This window comes from Pelophylax lessonae (assembly GCF_965119305.1).
Source record: "Pelophylax lessonae genome assembly, chromosome: 7".
Lineage (NCBI taxonomy): Eukaryota > Metazoa > Chordata > Amphibia > Anura > Ranidae > Pelophylax > Pelophylax lessonae.
In genome coordinates, this window is record NC_138774.1 from 202,306,427 (window position 1) to 202,323,818 (window position 17,392).

The following is a 17,392-nucleotide window of genomic DNA, read 5'->3' on the forward strand; positions in this document are numbered from 1 at the left end:
TTATTGCTTATAAAATATTATTTATTCGCTTATGGCACTAGTCCGTAAGAAAAATACTCTGGATAAAGAATCTCTTTTGGCTGTGTGAAGTGATCACTGGCTGTAGTCCAAAACCAAGTCCTTTGAAATCAGCTCTTCCTCCACATTCTCTAAGGCCCACTGATGCTCCGTTATCTCCATGGCTTCCCATTCAGCCTAAAAGTAAAAGTTGGTAAATAAATAAAATGACACAAAAAATAAGTCATACAGTGCTTTGAAATTTTCCACATTTTGTAATGTTACAACCAAAAAAATAAACTTATTTTGTTTGGATTTTATGTGATTGACCAACACAAAGTGGCACATAATTGTGAAGTAGAAGGAAAATAATAAATGGTTTTCAAAATTCTTTACAAATATCTGAAAAGTGTGGCGTGCATTTGTATTCAGCCCCCTTTACTCAGATACCCCTAACTAAAATCTAGTTGAACCTGCCCGGTGATAGCGCGATACTGGGTGCAGATTTTTGATGTTATAAATCGTAGACTAGACCTTACTCTTCGGCTCTCGCCGGCGATGGCCCTGCTGGGCATTGTGGATGATGATGCTGAGAGGGAAATAATTTTGTAATGGATTGCCCCTTCCCCCCCCTCGGTAATCTCCTGGGAACACTCCATTGATGCTTTCCTGCCGCTGTATAAATTAACATATATGTTGCGAAACTGTCCTAAGAAGTTTGACAGGGTCTGGCAGCCTTGGATGGCATCTATGAGTTAGGTGCGGTGGCTGACCCTGAGTCTGCATGGGGTGTTCCCGGGTGGAGGTGTGGAGGGAGGGCTGAATGTTTATCTCTCCTACATGACTGTCTTGAGTTGCTGAGGATTATTTGCACGATACTGTATTTCTTGTTGACCTGTTCTGTGTTGTGTTATATTTGTACATGTGTCCTTCCACTTTATTCCATAAAGGAACCGTTTGTATTGTAAAAAATCTAGTGGAACCAATTGCCTTCAGAAGCAACCTAATTAGTAAATAGACTACACCTATGTGTAATTTAATCTCAGTATAAATACAAGTGTTCTATGAAGCCCTCAGAGGTTTGTTAGAGAACCTTTAGTGAACAAACCGCATCATGAAGGCCAAGGAACACACCAGACAGGTCAGGGATAAAGTTGCAGAGAAGTTTAAAGCAGGGTTAGGTTATAAAAAAAAAATACCCCAAGCTTTGAACATCTCATGGAGCACTGTTCAATCCATCATCTGAAAAAGTATGGCACAACTGCAACCCTACCAAGACCTGGCCGTCCACCTAAACTGACAGGCTGGGCAAGGAGAGCATTAATCAGAGAAGCAGCCAAGAGGCCCATGGTAACTCTGGAGGAGCTGCAGTGATCCACAGCTCAGGTGGGAGAATCTGTCCACAGGACAACTATTAGTCGTGCACTCCACAAATCTGATATTAATGGAAGAGTGGCAAGAAGAAAGCCATTGCTGAAAGAAACCAATAAGAAGTCCCGTTGACAGTTTGCAAAAAGCCATGTGGGGGATACACCAAACATGTGGAAGAAGGTCAGAGGAGATCAAAATTGAACTTTTTTGCCTAAACGCAAAACACTATCACACTGAACACACCATCCCCATCGTGAAACATGATGATGGTGGTGGTGGAGTCATGGAGTGGGAATTCTTTTCTTCAGCAGGGAGAGGGAAGCTGGTCAGATTTGAAAGGAAGATGGATGGAGCCCAATATAGAGCAATCTTAGAAGAAAACCAGTTAGTCTGCAAAAGACTTGAGAATGGGGCAGAGGTTCACCTTCCAGCAGGACGACCCTAAACACAGCCAGAGCTGCAATGGAATGGTTTTAGATCAAAGCATATTCATGAGTTAGAATGGCCCAAACCTAAATCCAATTGAGACTCTGTGGTAAGACTTGAAAATTATTGTTCACAGATGCTCTCCATCCAATCTGACAGAGCTTGAGCAAAAATCTCACTGTCTAGATGTGCAAAGCTGGTAGAGACATCCCCAAAATGACTTGCAGCTGTAATTGCAGTGAAAGGTGGTTCTACAAAGTATTGATTCAGGGGGGCTACTACAAATGCACACCACACTTTTCACATATTTGTAAAAAATTATGAACACCATTTTCCTTCCATCTCACCATTATGTGCCACTTGCCCATAATCCCAATAAAATACATTTACGTTTTTGGTTGTAACATGACAAAATGTGGAAACTTTCAAGGGGTGTGAATACTTTTTCAAGGCACTATTTCAGTCTGCAGCTGTTGTGATTTTCTAAGGCTGCTTTCACACTGAGGAATTTTTGCGTTAAAAAAAAAAAAAAAAGCTCAAGAAAAAGGCTTCCCTCTATGCATGTCTTCACACTGGGGCATTGCACTTCCGTTGCGGTGTACAAAATCCTTCTTGCCACATTTTTGAAACATGTTTGGTAAGTCATAAAAAAAAAAAAAAAAACACACCTCCCCATTGAAAGCAATGAAAAACGTAGCAAAAATGCACCCGCGATGCCCTTTTGATTCATCTGTCCTTAAACACTCCCCAAACGTGGTAAAATTACAGCAAAAACATGGAAAAATGCATATCAATGTAAAAGTTGCCTTAAAGTGGAACTTCACATATTGTGAAGTTCCCTCCTCTCCCTCTCCATCCCCCCCCCCCAATAAAGCACACTTTTTTTTGTTGAAAAAGGCTCTGTCCCGCCATCTAATGCCCATCATTTGCCTAGGCAAATTATGGACGGCATGCCTGCTATGGCTCCTGGGATATGCACATAACATATTCCGGGAGGCATAGTGCTTGATAGAGAATGGAGGAGGAGTGGCAGGCTTAGTGGCCTGTCATCTGGAGACCCGCTGGCTAAACCCGGAAGAGCTGGCAAGTATCAAGATGACGACGCGGGACCAGAATTCTGACAGGGTTCTGCAAGACACCGCTGAATCGCTGGCCAGGTGAGTAATTGAAACATTCAGTACCCACCACAGGGTATGCAGGGGTTTAATAAAAAATGGGGAGTAAGGGGGGAGCCCGGAGAACTGCTTTAAGCTGACAAAATGTTCATAATTCCATAGTACACATGACAAGAGGATCTCAGGGCGATGTCACACAAATCTGACTTACTTTGGCTTCTCTTTGCAGCCTCAAGTCACTAGTTCAGTTATAACAAATGTTATTCTGTAGCTAAGTTTCAGCAGTAGATCTGCAAAATGCTGTGCATCTCACTCAGATTTATTTTTTCAGAAGCCTGCACTGAACTTTGGGTAAAGTTTCAGACATTGCCAGCTCTACCCTTAATTTTCCAACAGTTAGCCTTTCATGTTTGGTAATCTACTGGCCATATGCGTGCTACATAGTGTACTGGGCATACAGCATTTCTCTTGATTTGCTACACAACTGAGATGATCATAGCAAGCATGCTATTCCCAAATCATTCTTTTTGGCTATGGCCAGCTCAGTGCCCCTTTGGGGCATGATGTATGAGCAGGATAAGGCGAGTACACAGAACTAGATTACTTTACTTTTAGGTAGAAAACTAAACTTAAAAATGCTCCATTCCAGAGGGGGTCCGGTGCGGGAGGACGTTTGGTTCGTTTGTCCTTTTCTTCTGCTCTTTTTCCCTTTCTTTCTTTGCCAACCATGGTGTGGGATATTCTCCTTTACCCTTTTTTTTGTCTCTTTCTTTGTGTTTTCTTTCTTTCTTGGGGGCTGGGCGGCAGGAGAAACGATATCTGCTCTGGGCAGCGGAGCTTTAGTATAGGTTCCCAGACATGGGTCTATGCCTTATTGGCCACTGAAGGGTGACCACCGGTTTCCTTTATTGTTAATACACAAACCCATGTTCATTGGTACTGTTTGTTTACTAGTTCTTCTTCTGGGGGGGGGGGGGGGGGGGGCTGCGCCCTATCGCGGACACAGTTTGTGCCCATTTGGGGTGTCTGGGGTGGGGCGGGGTCTCTGCTCGCCCGGCTGTCCTCCGGCTTAGTTGGTCCTTTGGACTCTGTCTATACCTCCTTTGGAGAAGATCAGCTATGGGACCTTGTGTATCATAATGTTATGTACATTCTTTGCTGCCCACATGTCATTGTTTTATATATTTACACTGTTGTGGTGCGCGGTACTTTTCTGTATGCTACCCCTTTTGTTTTACTATTTGCTGTTTTTTGTATAAACTCAATAAAAATTGCATACTAAAAATGCTCCATCCCCCTCCTAGCACCTATTCTGACTAACCTGTGTAAGAAAGCTCTGTCTACTTACCTATTTTCAGGCCGCTCTGGTCACATGAACTCCACTGCGTCAGCTGCAGGGGAGAGGAGAATGCTCGTCAATGACTGGCAATGCTTGTGAGCGATGAGGTCACCCATAGGCTTACTATCCTCATCCATTGTAGGTGCTTCCTCCTCTCTCCTGCAGCCACCACTGGCTGACACATGGGAGCTGGTGGCCTGATTACATGACCAGTCAGTTACAACATGAAGCCCCAGCAACTAGCATTTCAGAAAGAGATCAGCAATGACAAGCTCCTCATTTTTCGTATGACAGTATTACTTTAAGCAATATGGAGTATGTTTCAGCATCCTAATGGATGATAGCCTTAAGCAAGTGAATAAAATGTATCAGTCTACATACCTAGGGAACAAAAGTGAAGTGTTCATTTTTTTTTTTTATTTCTCTCAACAAAACTGGAGCTTCACTACACAAGTTCAAACTGATGGTACTCACTTTAAAAGCTTTATTAGTATCAGGGGGCACAGCCATGGCTGCTCCAGTCATCTGGTCTTGCATTATCCGACTTTGATCAGCAGCTGTGAAGACAACAGAACTGTAAAGGCAGTTTTCAGTATGCTATAAAGCAAGACCAGAAATCCACAACTTTCCTGGCAACGACAGAATTTGGTATTAAATAAAGTTCATGTGACCCGATACATGGGTTTCAAGATCATATACCTATCAAATATAATGTGGTGTGGTACAACTGTTCCTGAAGCAAGCCACGTGAACAATGGTTACAAAGCAGGAGACATTCATTGTGGACAATTTCCAATAGCCTCTCTTATAACCACTTGACCCCTGGAAGGTTTTACCCCCTTCATAACCAGGGTATTTTTTGCTATTCAGCACTGTGCTACTTTAACTGACAATTGCTCGGTCAACACTGTACACAAATAACATTTCTTTTTCTTTACACAAATCCATGGTATTTAATCACCACTGGGTTTTTTATATTTTGCAATATAAAACGGAAAAAACATGTTTTTCTTTGTTTATGTTATAATATGTTGCAAATAAAGCTCTTAATTTTAGACCAAAATGTAATCTACTACATTTCTTTGGCAACAAAAAACTCCTCAAATCAGTGTACCGTATATACTTGAGTATAAGCCGAACTGAGTATAAGCCGAGGCCCCTAATTTTACCACAAAAAAAATGGGAAAAATGATTGACTCGGGTATAAGCCTAAGGTACAATGCAGGGCTGCGGGCATGGTACAGGACAATGCTGCGGGCATGGTACAGGACAATACAGGGCTGTGGGAATAGTACAAGAGAATGCGGGGCTGCGGGCAAACTACAGGAGATGCAGTGCTGCGGGCATGGCACAGGTGTACCATGCCCGCAGCACTGCATCCCTTGTAGTATGCCCGCAGCCCCACATAATGGCAGGTAGTGCGCGGCTGTGTTTCACTTACATGTTCTAGAAGAGCTTTAAATTTAAAAATGCCGCCGCCCGGTGCCAACGCGTCATTGCACATGCTCCGTTCGGGAAAGCTCGTATACGTTCGGCTATTCCCGGAAATAGCCGAATGTGTACGGCCTGTCCCGAGCAGCGGTGGAGCATGCGCGGTGACACGTTGGCGCCGGACGGTGCCATTTTTAAATGTACAGCACTTAGGGCTGGCCGGGGAAATCAAGGATTCATTTTTTTTACAGTTATTGCTTATAACAGTGATGATCAAGCAATACGCAACTGCCATGAATACCTTTTACATTCATGACAGCTTGCTTACAGTTGACATGCTGTTATTGGCTACAGCCAATCACAAGGTACAGGTTGCTGTGATTGGCCCAGGTACCATGAGATAGCTGTAGGCCAAACACGGCATCACAAAACAGCCATTCCTGACTGTTTTTGGACATTGTAATCATGTGATCGCTATGACAGATCATAGCGATCACACACCCCAGCAGCTCACACTGAGCACCGAAATCCGCTGTGTCCCCAGGGGGCGTACTAGTGCGAACATGCTAGGTGACGTACCAATACTCAGCCTACCCTGGCTTTGCCGCTATCTGGAGTAAGTGTACTGCGGGTGGGCGGCAAGGGGTTACTAGGCAGGGTAAATTGAATCAGTCACTAAACAAAAGGTTATTTTTGTTTAAAGATTTACATGGTCATTTGAATAAATAATTTAAGGGATATATAACTGTTCATCCACATATTACTTTTAATACTTAATTAAGCAAAATACATTTTAATCTGGTCAAATCTGTTATTTACCTCCCTCGTCTTCCTCTACTCACCATTGTCCTGTCCCAAAATGAGCGTGTACATACTACGCAAACCAAATACATTAAGGAAATACCAGGATGCAGAACTGACCCTACAAGCAAAAAACAGGTCACATTCAATGTGAAAAGAAAAAAGAAGAAAAAAAAAAAAAAAATGGAGATAATATAATGTATATGCCCTTACCAAGAAGCATCCAGAGAGACCAGCTCAATTCCACGCTGTAACATTGGCTTGAATCGTAATGTTAAGGGAAATGGAACTTTGGCTAAAAAAAAAAATAGGTACACAAAAATATTTTTAAGGACTTCCTTGGTAAAGTTTACAAAATGGACTAAAATGCCTTTACCCAAATTAGAATTCATCTTGCACTGATACAGAAAATGTGGTTGCCTTTGATTATTATAGTAGTTCTTTACTGATAAAATAAGAATGCTCCCCCACTATAGGAAAGAATGTATAGTACTTACTTGTGAGAAAGCCAGAGAAAGCCCAGTTGATCCAGCCTCCAATGACGATCATAGGTAAAACGTTGGTCAAATTACCTTTCATCATTTCTGTCATCATTGTGGGGTCTGTAAAGAGAGAGAGTGATCATATGGGACAGGGCAAAGAAAAAGCTTCATTTTAATGCCTGGCATCCCCCCTGCATACACATTTCTTCTTGGCTCCCTCCACCAGGTACTTCTGAAATTTCAGGTGACTCACTCCCATGTGGCAGCACTGGTGGATGGTCAGCTGGTCTAGTGCCGTCACATGAAGGTGGGGGAAAGTCCTCAGGTTGCCCTGTGTAAGGTCCAAATGGTGGAAACACAGGGCTACTCCTGGCAGCAAACAGAGCAGCAGGGAACAAAGGTTAATGGGCCATACACACTATAAGATTTTCTGAAGACTTTTTCCTTTAGACTTACCAAAACCATATAATATGAGGTCAAACCTAAACACTTTCAATTTGTATGCAATCTGGAAGGCCCTTGCACTACATAGAAAAGGTAAATCTGAAGGAAATCTAACCACAAAAGTTGGATAGTGTGTATCCAGCTTAAGTTATAAATGTTGCAGGAAAATTAATCAGGAGTGCAGGCCAGGGACCCGAGAAGAGGAGGATCAGGGCTGTTCTGAGCAAAACCACTGCACAGAGGAGGCAAGTATAACATGTTTATTATTTTAATTTTAAAAAAAATAGGAGGCTTTAATATTTTAAGCATCTGATCAAATACCTTGAACAATCTTACATCGATCCCCCTATGTTTCCCAAAGAGTTAAATGTGCCTAGATAATTACCAGTCATTGGGTTCTTGGGAGTTACTTTCCTTTTGGTTTTCTTAAAAAAGCCAGTTTCACCGTCATTAAAATAGAATTTCCTCATGAGAAAGGACTGTGGAGAGAATTTCAAACAGGTTACTTACACCGCTTGTATCAGCTCTATCTACAAATTCACATTTGAGTTATTGGGCTACAAATCTAAAAAATAAAAATTATCCACTTGCTGACTGCAGTACAAATATATACACGTTACGGTTTGCAAGTGGTTTACCGGAATTATGGCTGAAGAGATCAGCCATAATCCCAGTATCGTTTTTTTGCAGCCGGCTTTCTCATGAATGGCTCATTTCCGAAGCCCCCCCCTCCTGCCGGTGTTTATCGGGCTTACCATTTCCACCGGTTCGCCTGAGAAACGATCCGATGGTGCAGCCAGGCGCTTCTATAGGCTATCAAAGAGTTAATACTCTTTGATCGACTCTATGGCCTTGGAGGACCGGAGTGCCATCAAGACGTCACTTCCAGTCAAGGCTTGAAGTAAATAATTTTAAGCGAAAGATCAAATAAAAAAAATAAAAAATTTTTGAAATAAAAATAGAATAAAACTTCGGAAGTGATGCCATGTGTTGTAGTGTATTTTTATAGTATTTTCGGACGCAAGCCTCGTACACACGCAACGATTGTTGGCCGACCGATCGGCCGTCTTTTGTCCAGTGTTGTTGTATTGGTTGAAATGTGCCTAGACTGCACACAAATTTTTTCGGCCAACAACAACCAACTTCAGAAGTGATGTCATGTGATGGTTGACTTTCCGTGTGTTTTTTCTTCTCTGAGCATGCCCAGTCTTGCTCATCTGATTTTTGTCTGCCGAAATCTGTACTGACTGACGAACAATTGGCCGTTCTGTTGATGGCCAACAAAAATTTTATAGTCTGCACACCAGATTTTGTTCGGCCGAAAAGTCGCAGTCAGTTGTCGGAAGCATCATACTAACAAGCCTACAATCGGCCGACAATTCACGGCCAACATTAGTTGCGTGTGTACGAGGCTTAAATCTGTGCTGATCAAAAATCTGGTATCGTACGAGAAAAAATTTAATATTCTTGGTCCCATCGGATAATTTCGCATGACCTCTCCTGATCGGCTGGTAAAAGCTGTGTACTAACGATCAGATTATCGTACCATCGCTTCGAAAGCAGTATTTTCTAACGCTTTTCGGATCGTGTGTACTAGGCTAAAGAATGCGTAGCTCACTGTAAAAATTCAGTACGCCTTGCTGCCAGAATGAATTAATGCAGTATTAAACCCAATACCAAAAATGTAAAATATTGCAGCTTACCAATCATTAGATGTGATGGCTGCATTCATTTTTTAGGCTTTTTCCCTCGGTTTTCACCTGATGATCTGATCTGTAACACCTCCTGTATTAGAGTGATCCCACTCTGACTTTAGGAGCACCTTTGGACAGCAACATTGTTAAGGCCCGTACACACGCACCGATTGTTGGCCGTAAATTGTCGGCCAACGTCCGATCGGCTGGTTGTCGGCTTGTTAGTATGATGCTTCCGACAACCGACTGCGACTTTTCGGCCGAACAAAATCTGGTGTGCATGCTATAAAATTTTTGTTGGCCAAAAAAGAAAGGCCGATTGTTCCTCAGTCAGTACAGATTTCAGCCGACAAAAATGTGATGATCAAGACTGGGCATGCTCAGAGAAGAAAAAACACACGAAAAGTAGACCAGAACATGACATCACTTCTGAAGTTGGTTTTTGTTGGCCGACAAAATTTGTGTGCAGTCTAGAACACATTTCAACCAACACAACAACACTGGACAAAAGACGGCCGATCGGTCGGCCGACAATCGGTACGGGGCTTTAATCTAGGGGGGAGGGGAGTGTTCGGTATAACAGCAGATTTCAATACACTAACTAATTGACGCCAAACTCACACTGCAGTTAGAGCAACAGGTTTTTGTATTTTTTTAAAGATGATTAAATAAAAGCTGATTATTGTAAGCACCCGACTCAACACTTAAACTGCTACATTTACAATACAGCTTGCACTGTTGTTAAAAAACAACAGACTTACTGGCTGCATCACCTGTTAAAAAAAATAAATGCAGCCATCACATCTAAGAATTTGTAAGCTGCAATAAAATAAATGTTTGCTTTTGGGCTTAATACTGCTTTAAAGTGAAACTATAGGCAAAACTTTTGTTTTATTCACTTTGGATAGAGTAAGGGAGGGTTATAACCACTGCCATATTTTTTTGCCATCTGTGTCCCATTGGGGAGATTTCCCTTTACTTCCTGTCCCATAGCCAAAACAGGAAGCGACAGGAAATCCCTCTAAAGCATGGGTGTCCAACCTGCAGCCCTCCAGCTGTTGCAAAACTACAAGTCCCATCATGCCTCTGCCTTTGGGAGTCATGCTTGCAACTGTTAGCCTTGCAATGCCTTATGGGATTTTTAGTTCTGCAGCAGTTGGACACTCAAGTGAACGAATCACAGCATGTCACTAGCAGAACTAATGTCCCCATTGGAAGATTTCCCCCCTCTATTAGTGTTCTGACGTCACCCCAAATTTGGGTGGATTTGGGTAACACTGACCTGTCGAGGGATGTATTTGCCATTTTCCCTGAGGATGCGGCTTCTTATCAGCACCTGACTGAAAAATCAGAAAGAATACAAGGATTTTACAAAGGCTGAACAGAGTTTTTAAAAGATATATATTCAAGACATGTCCACAGCTCACAAAAATTAGCCTTAACCACTTGACCTCCAGAGGATTTACCCCCCCTCCACCCCCCTTCATGACCAGGTCATTTTTTTTGCGATGCAGCACTGCGTTACTTTAACGACACTGTACCCAAATAAAATGTTATCATTATTTCCCACAAATAGAGCTTTCTTTTGGTGGCATTTAAGACCCACAATTTGGAAAAAAAATTAATATTTTTTACTTTTTGCTATAAAACACATCCAATAAAAAAAATAAAGATCAAATGCCTTCATGCCTTAGGCCAATATGTATTTTTGGTAAAAAAAAAAAAATCCCATTAAGTCTCTATTGTTTGGTTTGCGCATAAGTTATAGCATCTACAAACTATGGGATATTTTTATTTACACTTTGCTACAATGTAAAGTAGTGATGTACAGCTTGTATAACAGTGTAAATTTGCTGTCTCCTCAAAATAACTCAACACACAGCCATTAATGTCTAAACCACTGGCCACAAACGTGAGTAAACCTTTAAGTAAAAACGTCCAAATTGGGCCCAATTAGCCATTTTCCCCGGTGTCATGTGCCTGGTTGGCGTTACAAGGTCTCAGGTGTAAATGGAGGGAGCAGGTGTGTTAAATTTGGTGTTATAGCTCTCACATTGGTCACTGGAAGTTCAACATGGCACCTCATGGCAAAGAACTCTCTGAGGATCTGAAAAAAAAGAATTGTTGCTCTACATAAAGATGGCCTAGGCTATAAGAAGATTGCCAAGACCCTGAAACTGAGCTGCAGCACGGTGGCCAAGACCATACAGCGATTTAACAGGAGAGGTTCCACTCATAACAGGCCTCGCCATGGTCGACCAAAGAAGTTAAGTGTACGTGCTCAGCGTCATATCCAGAGGTTGCCTTTGGGAAATAGACGCACGATTGCTGTAGACTGAGGTTGAAGGAGTGGGGTGGGGATCAGCCTATCAGTGCTCAGACCATACGCCGCACACTGCATCAAATTGGTCTGCATGGCTGTCGTTCCAGAGGAAAGCCTCTTCTAAAGATGATGCGCAAGAAAGCCTGCAAACAGTTTGCTGAAGACAAGCAGACTGAGGACATGGATTACTGGAACCATGTCCTGTGGTCTGATGAGACCAAGATAAAACTTATTTGGTTCAGATGGTGTCAAGCGTATGTGGCGGCAGCCAGGTGAGGAGTTCAAAGACAAGTGTGTCTTGCCTACAGTAAAGCATGGTGGTGGGAATGTCATGGTCTGGGGCTGCATGAGTGCTGCCGGACCTGGGGAGCTACATTTCATTGAGGGAACTATGAATGCCAACATGTCCTGTGACATACTGAAGCAGAGCATGATCCCCTCTCTTCGGAGATTGGGCCACAGGACAGTATTCCAACATGATAATGACCCCAAAAACACCTCCAAGACAACCACTGCCTTGCTAAAGAAGCTGATGGTAAAGATGATGGACTGGCCAAGCATGTCTCCAGACCTAAACCCTATTGAGCATCTGTGGGGCATCCTCCAACAGAAGATGGAGGCGCGCAAGGTCTCTAACATCCACCAGCTCCGTGATGTCATCATGGAGGAGTGGAAGAGGTCTCCAGTGGCAACCTGTGAAGCTCTGGTGAACTCCATGCCAACAGGGTTAAGGCAGTGCTGGAAAATAATGGTGGCCACACAAAATATTGACACTTTACACCCAATTTGGACATTTCCCCTTAGGGGTGTACTCACTTTTGTTGCCAGCGGTTTAGACATTAATGGCTGTGTGTGGAGTTATTTTGAGGGGGACATCAAATTTACACTGTTATACAAGCTGTACACTCACTACTTTACATTGTAGCAAAGTATAATTTCTTCAGTGTTGTCACATGAAAAGATAAAATAAATGTTTACAAAAATGTGAGGGGTGTACTCACTTTTGTGAGGTACTGTATTTTTTACTAGTAATGATGGCGATCAGCGACTTATAGCAGGACTGGGATATTGCTGTGGACAAATCAGACGCTGACACTTTTTTGGAAACCAGTGCTTAAAAATTTGCACTGTACCAAAGACACTGGCTGAGAAGGGGTTAACATCAGAGGCGATCAAAAGAGTTAATTGTGTGCCTAGCCTGTGCTTACTCACTGTGTGGGAGGCGATTTGACAATGGGAAGGCAAAGGTTCCTGCTTTGTAGGAACACAGGATCAATACCTTCCCTTCTGACAGAACAGTGACCTGCCTTGTTTACATAGGCAGTCTGTACTGTGTAATCGGCGGGTGCCAGGGGACAAAGAGTCCGCAGTTACCGCCAATGGGCTCCCGCTGTGTGTGTGTGAACTGCAGCCATGATCCTGATATCGTTTTTTTTAGAGCAGACGATTGGCTTTCATGAAAAAGAGATTAGAGTTTCTCTACAGTCACCTGAACACTTTTACAAGCAGCAAAAAGGGGTGTCCCCCTCTCGCCACCTTTCCCGGGCTCCCCCACCCCATGGGGGTGCCTGGCACTGATGCAACTTGTTGCATTTACATAGACCAGAAAGCGTAGGAAGAACTTCTGCTGTTCCTCCCCCTCTGATGTCAGAAACAGGAAGTGACAAAGATTTTGACATTTCTGGTTTGTTTGTAACAGCTTGTAAAGCAGCCAATCTCAATTTGATTGGCTGCCTTGGAGGGCAGAGGAGAGATTTCCAATCACTTCCTTTGGCACAAATGGTCTCCTTCTTACTCCACGGTGTGCGCACCCCTTTGACCCTCTCCCGCGGGGCGTGCGCACCCCTGCGACCCTCTAACCTCCAGCACCCTCTCCTGTCATTGCGCATTCCCTCCAACCCTCTCCCGTGGGGCGTGCGCATCCCTATGACCCTCTCCCGCGGGGCGTGCGCATCCTTGCAACCCTCTAACCTCCAGCACCCTCTCCTGTCATTGCGCATTCCCTCAAACCCTCTCCCGTGGGGTGTGTGCATCCCTATGACCCTCTCCCCCGGGGCGTGCGCATCCTTGCAACCCTCTAACCTCCAGCACCCTCTCCTGTCATTGCGCATTCCCTCCAACCCTCTCCTGCAGGGCGTGCGCATCCCTACGACCCTCTAACTTTCAGCACCCTCTCCTGTCATTGCGCACCCCTACGACCCTCTCCCGCGGGGCGTGCGCATCCTTACGACCCTCTAACCTCCAGCACCCTCTCCTGTCATTGTGCATCCCTCCAACCCTCTCCCGCGGGGCGTGCACACCCCTACGATCCTCAGCCGTGGGGCGTGCACATCCCTACGACCCTCTAACCTCCAGCACCCTCTCCTGTCATTACGCATTCCCTCCAACCCTCTCCTGCGGGGCTTGCACATCCCTACGACCCTCTAACTTTCAGCACCCAGTCCTGTCATTGTGCACCCCTACAACTCTCTCCCGCGGGACGTGCGCACCCCTACGACCCTCTCCCGCGGGGCGTGCGCATCCTTACGACCCTCTAACCTCCAGCACCCTCTCCTGTCATTGCGCATCCCTCCAACCCTCTCCCGCGGGGCGTGCGCATCCCTACGACCCTCTAACCTCCAGCACCCTCTCCTGTCATTACGCATTCCCTCCAACCCTCTCCCGCGGGGCGTGCGCACCCCTACGACCCTCTCCCGCGGGGCGTGCGCACCCCTACGACCCTCTAACCTCCAGCACCCTCTCCTGTCATTGCGCATTCCCTCCAACCATCTCCCGCGGGGCGTGCGCATCCTTACGACCCTCTCCCGCGGGGCGTGCGCATCCTTACGACCCTCTAACCTCCAGCACCCTCTCCTGTCATTGCGCATCCCTCCAACCCTCTCCCGCGGGGCGTGCGCATCCCTACGATCCTCAGCCGTGGGGCGTGCGCATCCCTACGACCCTCTAACCTCCAGCACCCTCTCCTGTCATTACGCATTCCCTCCAACCCTCTCCCGCGGGGCGTGCGCACCCCTACGACCCTCTCCCGCGGGGAGTGCGCACCCCTACGACCCTCTAACCTCCAGCACCCTCTCCTGTCATTACGCATTCCCTCCAACCATCTCCCGCGGGGCGTGCGCACCCCTACGACCCTCTCCAGCGGGGTGTGCGCATCCCTACGACCCTCTAACTTCCAGCACCCTCTCCTGTCATTGCGCACCCCTACGACCCTCTCCCACGGGGTGTGCGCATCCCTACGACCCTCTGACCTCCAGCACCCTCTCCTGTCATTGCGCATCCCTACGACCCTCTGACCTCCACCACCCTCTCCTGTCGCTGTGGCATATATGTGACCATCAGAAGGAAGAGACAGTTGAGGGACATTGATCAGAGTCTCAGGCACACAATCAGGGGCCACACCAGTGAGTCAGGGGCCCAAGGTGCACACTCCATGAGCCACATATGGTAAGAAGAGCTCTCCCCTGGCCACGTGTGGCCCCTGAGCCTATTAGAGAGCAGCTGTGACACCTCAGCTATCTAAGGGCCCCCACCTGTCGCTGAGTGGCTCCAGCTCAGTCTTCTTCTCCCCCTGTAGCAGACGGGTGACATGGTGGCGGAGGAGCCCGCTGAAGAAGGTGATGAAGACGATGGGCAGCACCACCCACAGCCGAATGCTGGAATCCAGCAGCAACTCCGGCGTCGCCATCTTGTCCTGGCCGAGACACCGGAAACCGGACAGTAGCTTTTCCCTAGCACTTCCGATCCCTCCGCCGCGCTTCCGCCAGGCACCAACATGGCCGCCCGGGGCGCCTTGCGTGACTTGCGCCCCACGCGACGTCCGGAAGTGGCCCGGGGGCTGCTCGTGCCATGGAGGAGAAGGTGCTGCGATACGAAGCCTTCGTGACTGACACCCTGCAGCGAGACCTAAGGTGTGAAGCACGTGACCTGCCTCCCTTACCATGTGATCTCTCCTTTTTACCCCTTTCCACAGAGAACCACGTGACCCCCTCCCCAACCTCTGCTTGTCACCTGACCTCATTCTGCCTATACAAAGTAGGGTTCAACACCCCTACTCACCCCTGTCACTAGGGTTACCACCTCATCCCTTTAAACCAGAACACATATTAATTACACAGGTTCTGTGGCTGATTATGGTGGTAATTAAACTCACTTAGTGCCTTATGTGTATCATATCAGCCTCAGAACCTGGGTAATTCATATGTGTCCTGGTTTAAAGGGATGAGGTAGCAATCCTAATACAAAATGGGCTCAACAGCCCTACTCATCCCTGTGACCCCCCAGGTCATCCAATAATTGGGTGCCCCCTCCAACCTCCCAGCCCCCAATGATTGCAGATCTCCCCTGGGTAATATGAACCCGCAACTGCTCAGCTCTTATCACTTCCAGGTTCAGGTGTCAAACCCCCAGCCCCTGTTGAAGAAGCTAATGGAGTACAGTCAAAATTATTCAACCCCCACTGAAATTTATTGTTTTGGCCAGTTTGACATTGATTTTGATCATTCAGTCATCCTGCTTACAATTAAATCAAAGAGGCACGTGTAGGTCAGACAAATATAACACAACATTTATAATGAAATAACCACAAATGTCTTTTCTGTGCTCACATCATTATCAGTTTTATTCAACCCCCAAGTGACATTCAATCTTAGTACAACATCCTTTTACAGTTATAACAGCTTTTAAACGTGAAGCATAGCTTGACACAAGTGTCTTGCCGCGATCTACGGGTATCTTCGCCCATTCGTCATGGGCAAAAGCCTCCAGTTCAGTCACATTCTTAGACTTGTGCACTGCAACTGCTTTCTTTAAGTCCCACCAGAGGCTCTCAATCGGATTTAAGTCTGGTGACTGTGATGGCCACTCCAAAATGTTCCAGCCTTTAATCTGCAACCATGCTCTAGTGGACTTGGAGGTATGCTTGGGATCATTGTCCTGTTGAAAGGTCCAACGTCTCCCAAGCCTCAGGTTTGTGACGGACTGCATCACATTGTCATCCAATATCTCCTGGTACTGAAGAGAATTCATGGTACCTTGCACACGCTGAAGCTTCCCTGTACCTGCAGAAGCAAAACAGCCCCAAAGCATGATTGACCCCCCGCCATGCTTCACAGTAGGCAAGGTGTTCTTTTCTTCATAGGCCTTGTTCTTCCTCCTCCAAACATAGCGTTGATCCATGGGCCCAAACAGTTCTAATTTTGTTTCATCAGTCCAGAACACTATCCCAAATCTTCTGTGGTTTGTCCACATGACCTTTGGCATACTGCAGTCGACTCTTCTTATTCTTTGGAGACAGCAAGGGGGTGCGCCTGGGAGTTCTGGCATGGAGGCCTTCATTACGCAGTGTGCGCCGTATTGTCTGAGCAGAAACTTCAGTACCCACATCTGACAAATCTTTTCTTAGTTCCTCTGCAGTCACACAGGGACTTTTCTCCACTCTACGCTTCAGGTAGCGCACAGCAGTCAAAGTCAGCATCTTCTTTCTGCTACGACCAGGTAGCGTTTCAACGGTGCCCTTTGCCTTGAATTTACGAATGATGCTTCCTATGGTGTCTCTTGGTATGTTTAACATCTTTGCAATCTTCTTATAGCCATTGCCCTTCCTGTGAAGAGTAATCACCTCTTCACTTGTCTTCCTGGACCATTCTCTTGACTTCACCATGTTTGTAACCACACCAGTAAATGTCTAGAAGGAGCTGAGTATCACAGTCATTTTAAAGCTGCTTAATTGGTGCTTATTAGGCTTTATTGCTGCTCCCTGACATCCACAGGTGTTTTCAATACCTGATTGAAAACACTTCAATGAACCTCTGTTCTTCTGAGTGGTAGTCTTTAAGGGGTTGAATAATTGTGTCAATGAAGAATTCACAAAATAAACTTTTACTACTGTATTACAAAACCAATTGATGTCATTTTAGTTGCATATGGTTCTTTAAGAAGTCCTTGTAGGATTTCATTCTGAATACAATTAC

At 45.5% G+C, this 17,392-nt stretch overlaps 2 protein-coding genes across 2 annotated transcripts in view; one reads left to right on the plus strand and one right to left on the minus strand.

Annotated features, from left to right (window-relative positions):
- On the minus strand, window positions 1-15,194 carry LOC309559649 (ER membrane protein complex subunit 3-like). Its single transcript, XM_082262998.1, has 8 exons — window positions 14,954-15,194; window positions 10,383-10,440; window positions 7,792-7,885; window positions 6,978-7,082; window positions 6,694-6,775; window positions 6,522-6,601; window positions 4,723-4,805; window positions 1-195 (listed from the first exon to the last, which is right to left on the minus strand). The coding sequence occupies exons 1-8, from the start codon at window positions 15,106-15,108 to the stop codon at window positions 94-96; spliced, it is 759 nt and encodes a 252-aa protein (XP_082119124.1). The 5' UTR covers window positions 15,109-15,194; the 3' UTR covers window positions 1-93.
- UXT (ubiquitously expressed prefoldin like chaperone) overlaps window positions 15,150-17,392 on the plus strand; it is a 14,049-nt gene continuing 11,806 nt past the window's right edge. Inside the window, exon 1 of the mRNA XM_082263001.1 lies at window positions 15,150-15,331. Within this exon, the coding sequence (XP_082119127.1) occupies window positions 15,270-15,331 (62 nt within the window). The 5' untranslated portion in view covers window positions 15,150-15,269. The remainder of the gene's footprint in view (window positions 15,332-17,392) is intronic.

Excerpts from the sequence above, each read along its gene's own strand:
- LOC309559649 (XM_082262998.1), bottom strand. The coding sequence starts at position 15,108 with ATGGCGACGCCGGAGTTGCTGCTGGATTCCAGCATTCGGCTGTGGGTG. Across the intron at positions 7,083-7,791 it reads TCCCAAGAACCCAATGACTG|ACCCCACAATGATGACAGAA; the intron begins GTAATTATCTAG and ends CTCTCTTTACAG. Across the intron at positions 196-4,722 it reads ATACTAATAAAGCTTTTAAA|GCTGAATGGGAAGCCATGGA; the intron begins GTGAGTACCATC and ends TTTTACTTTTAG.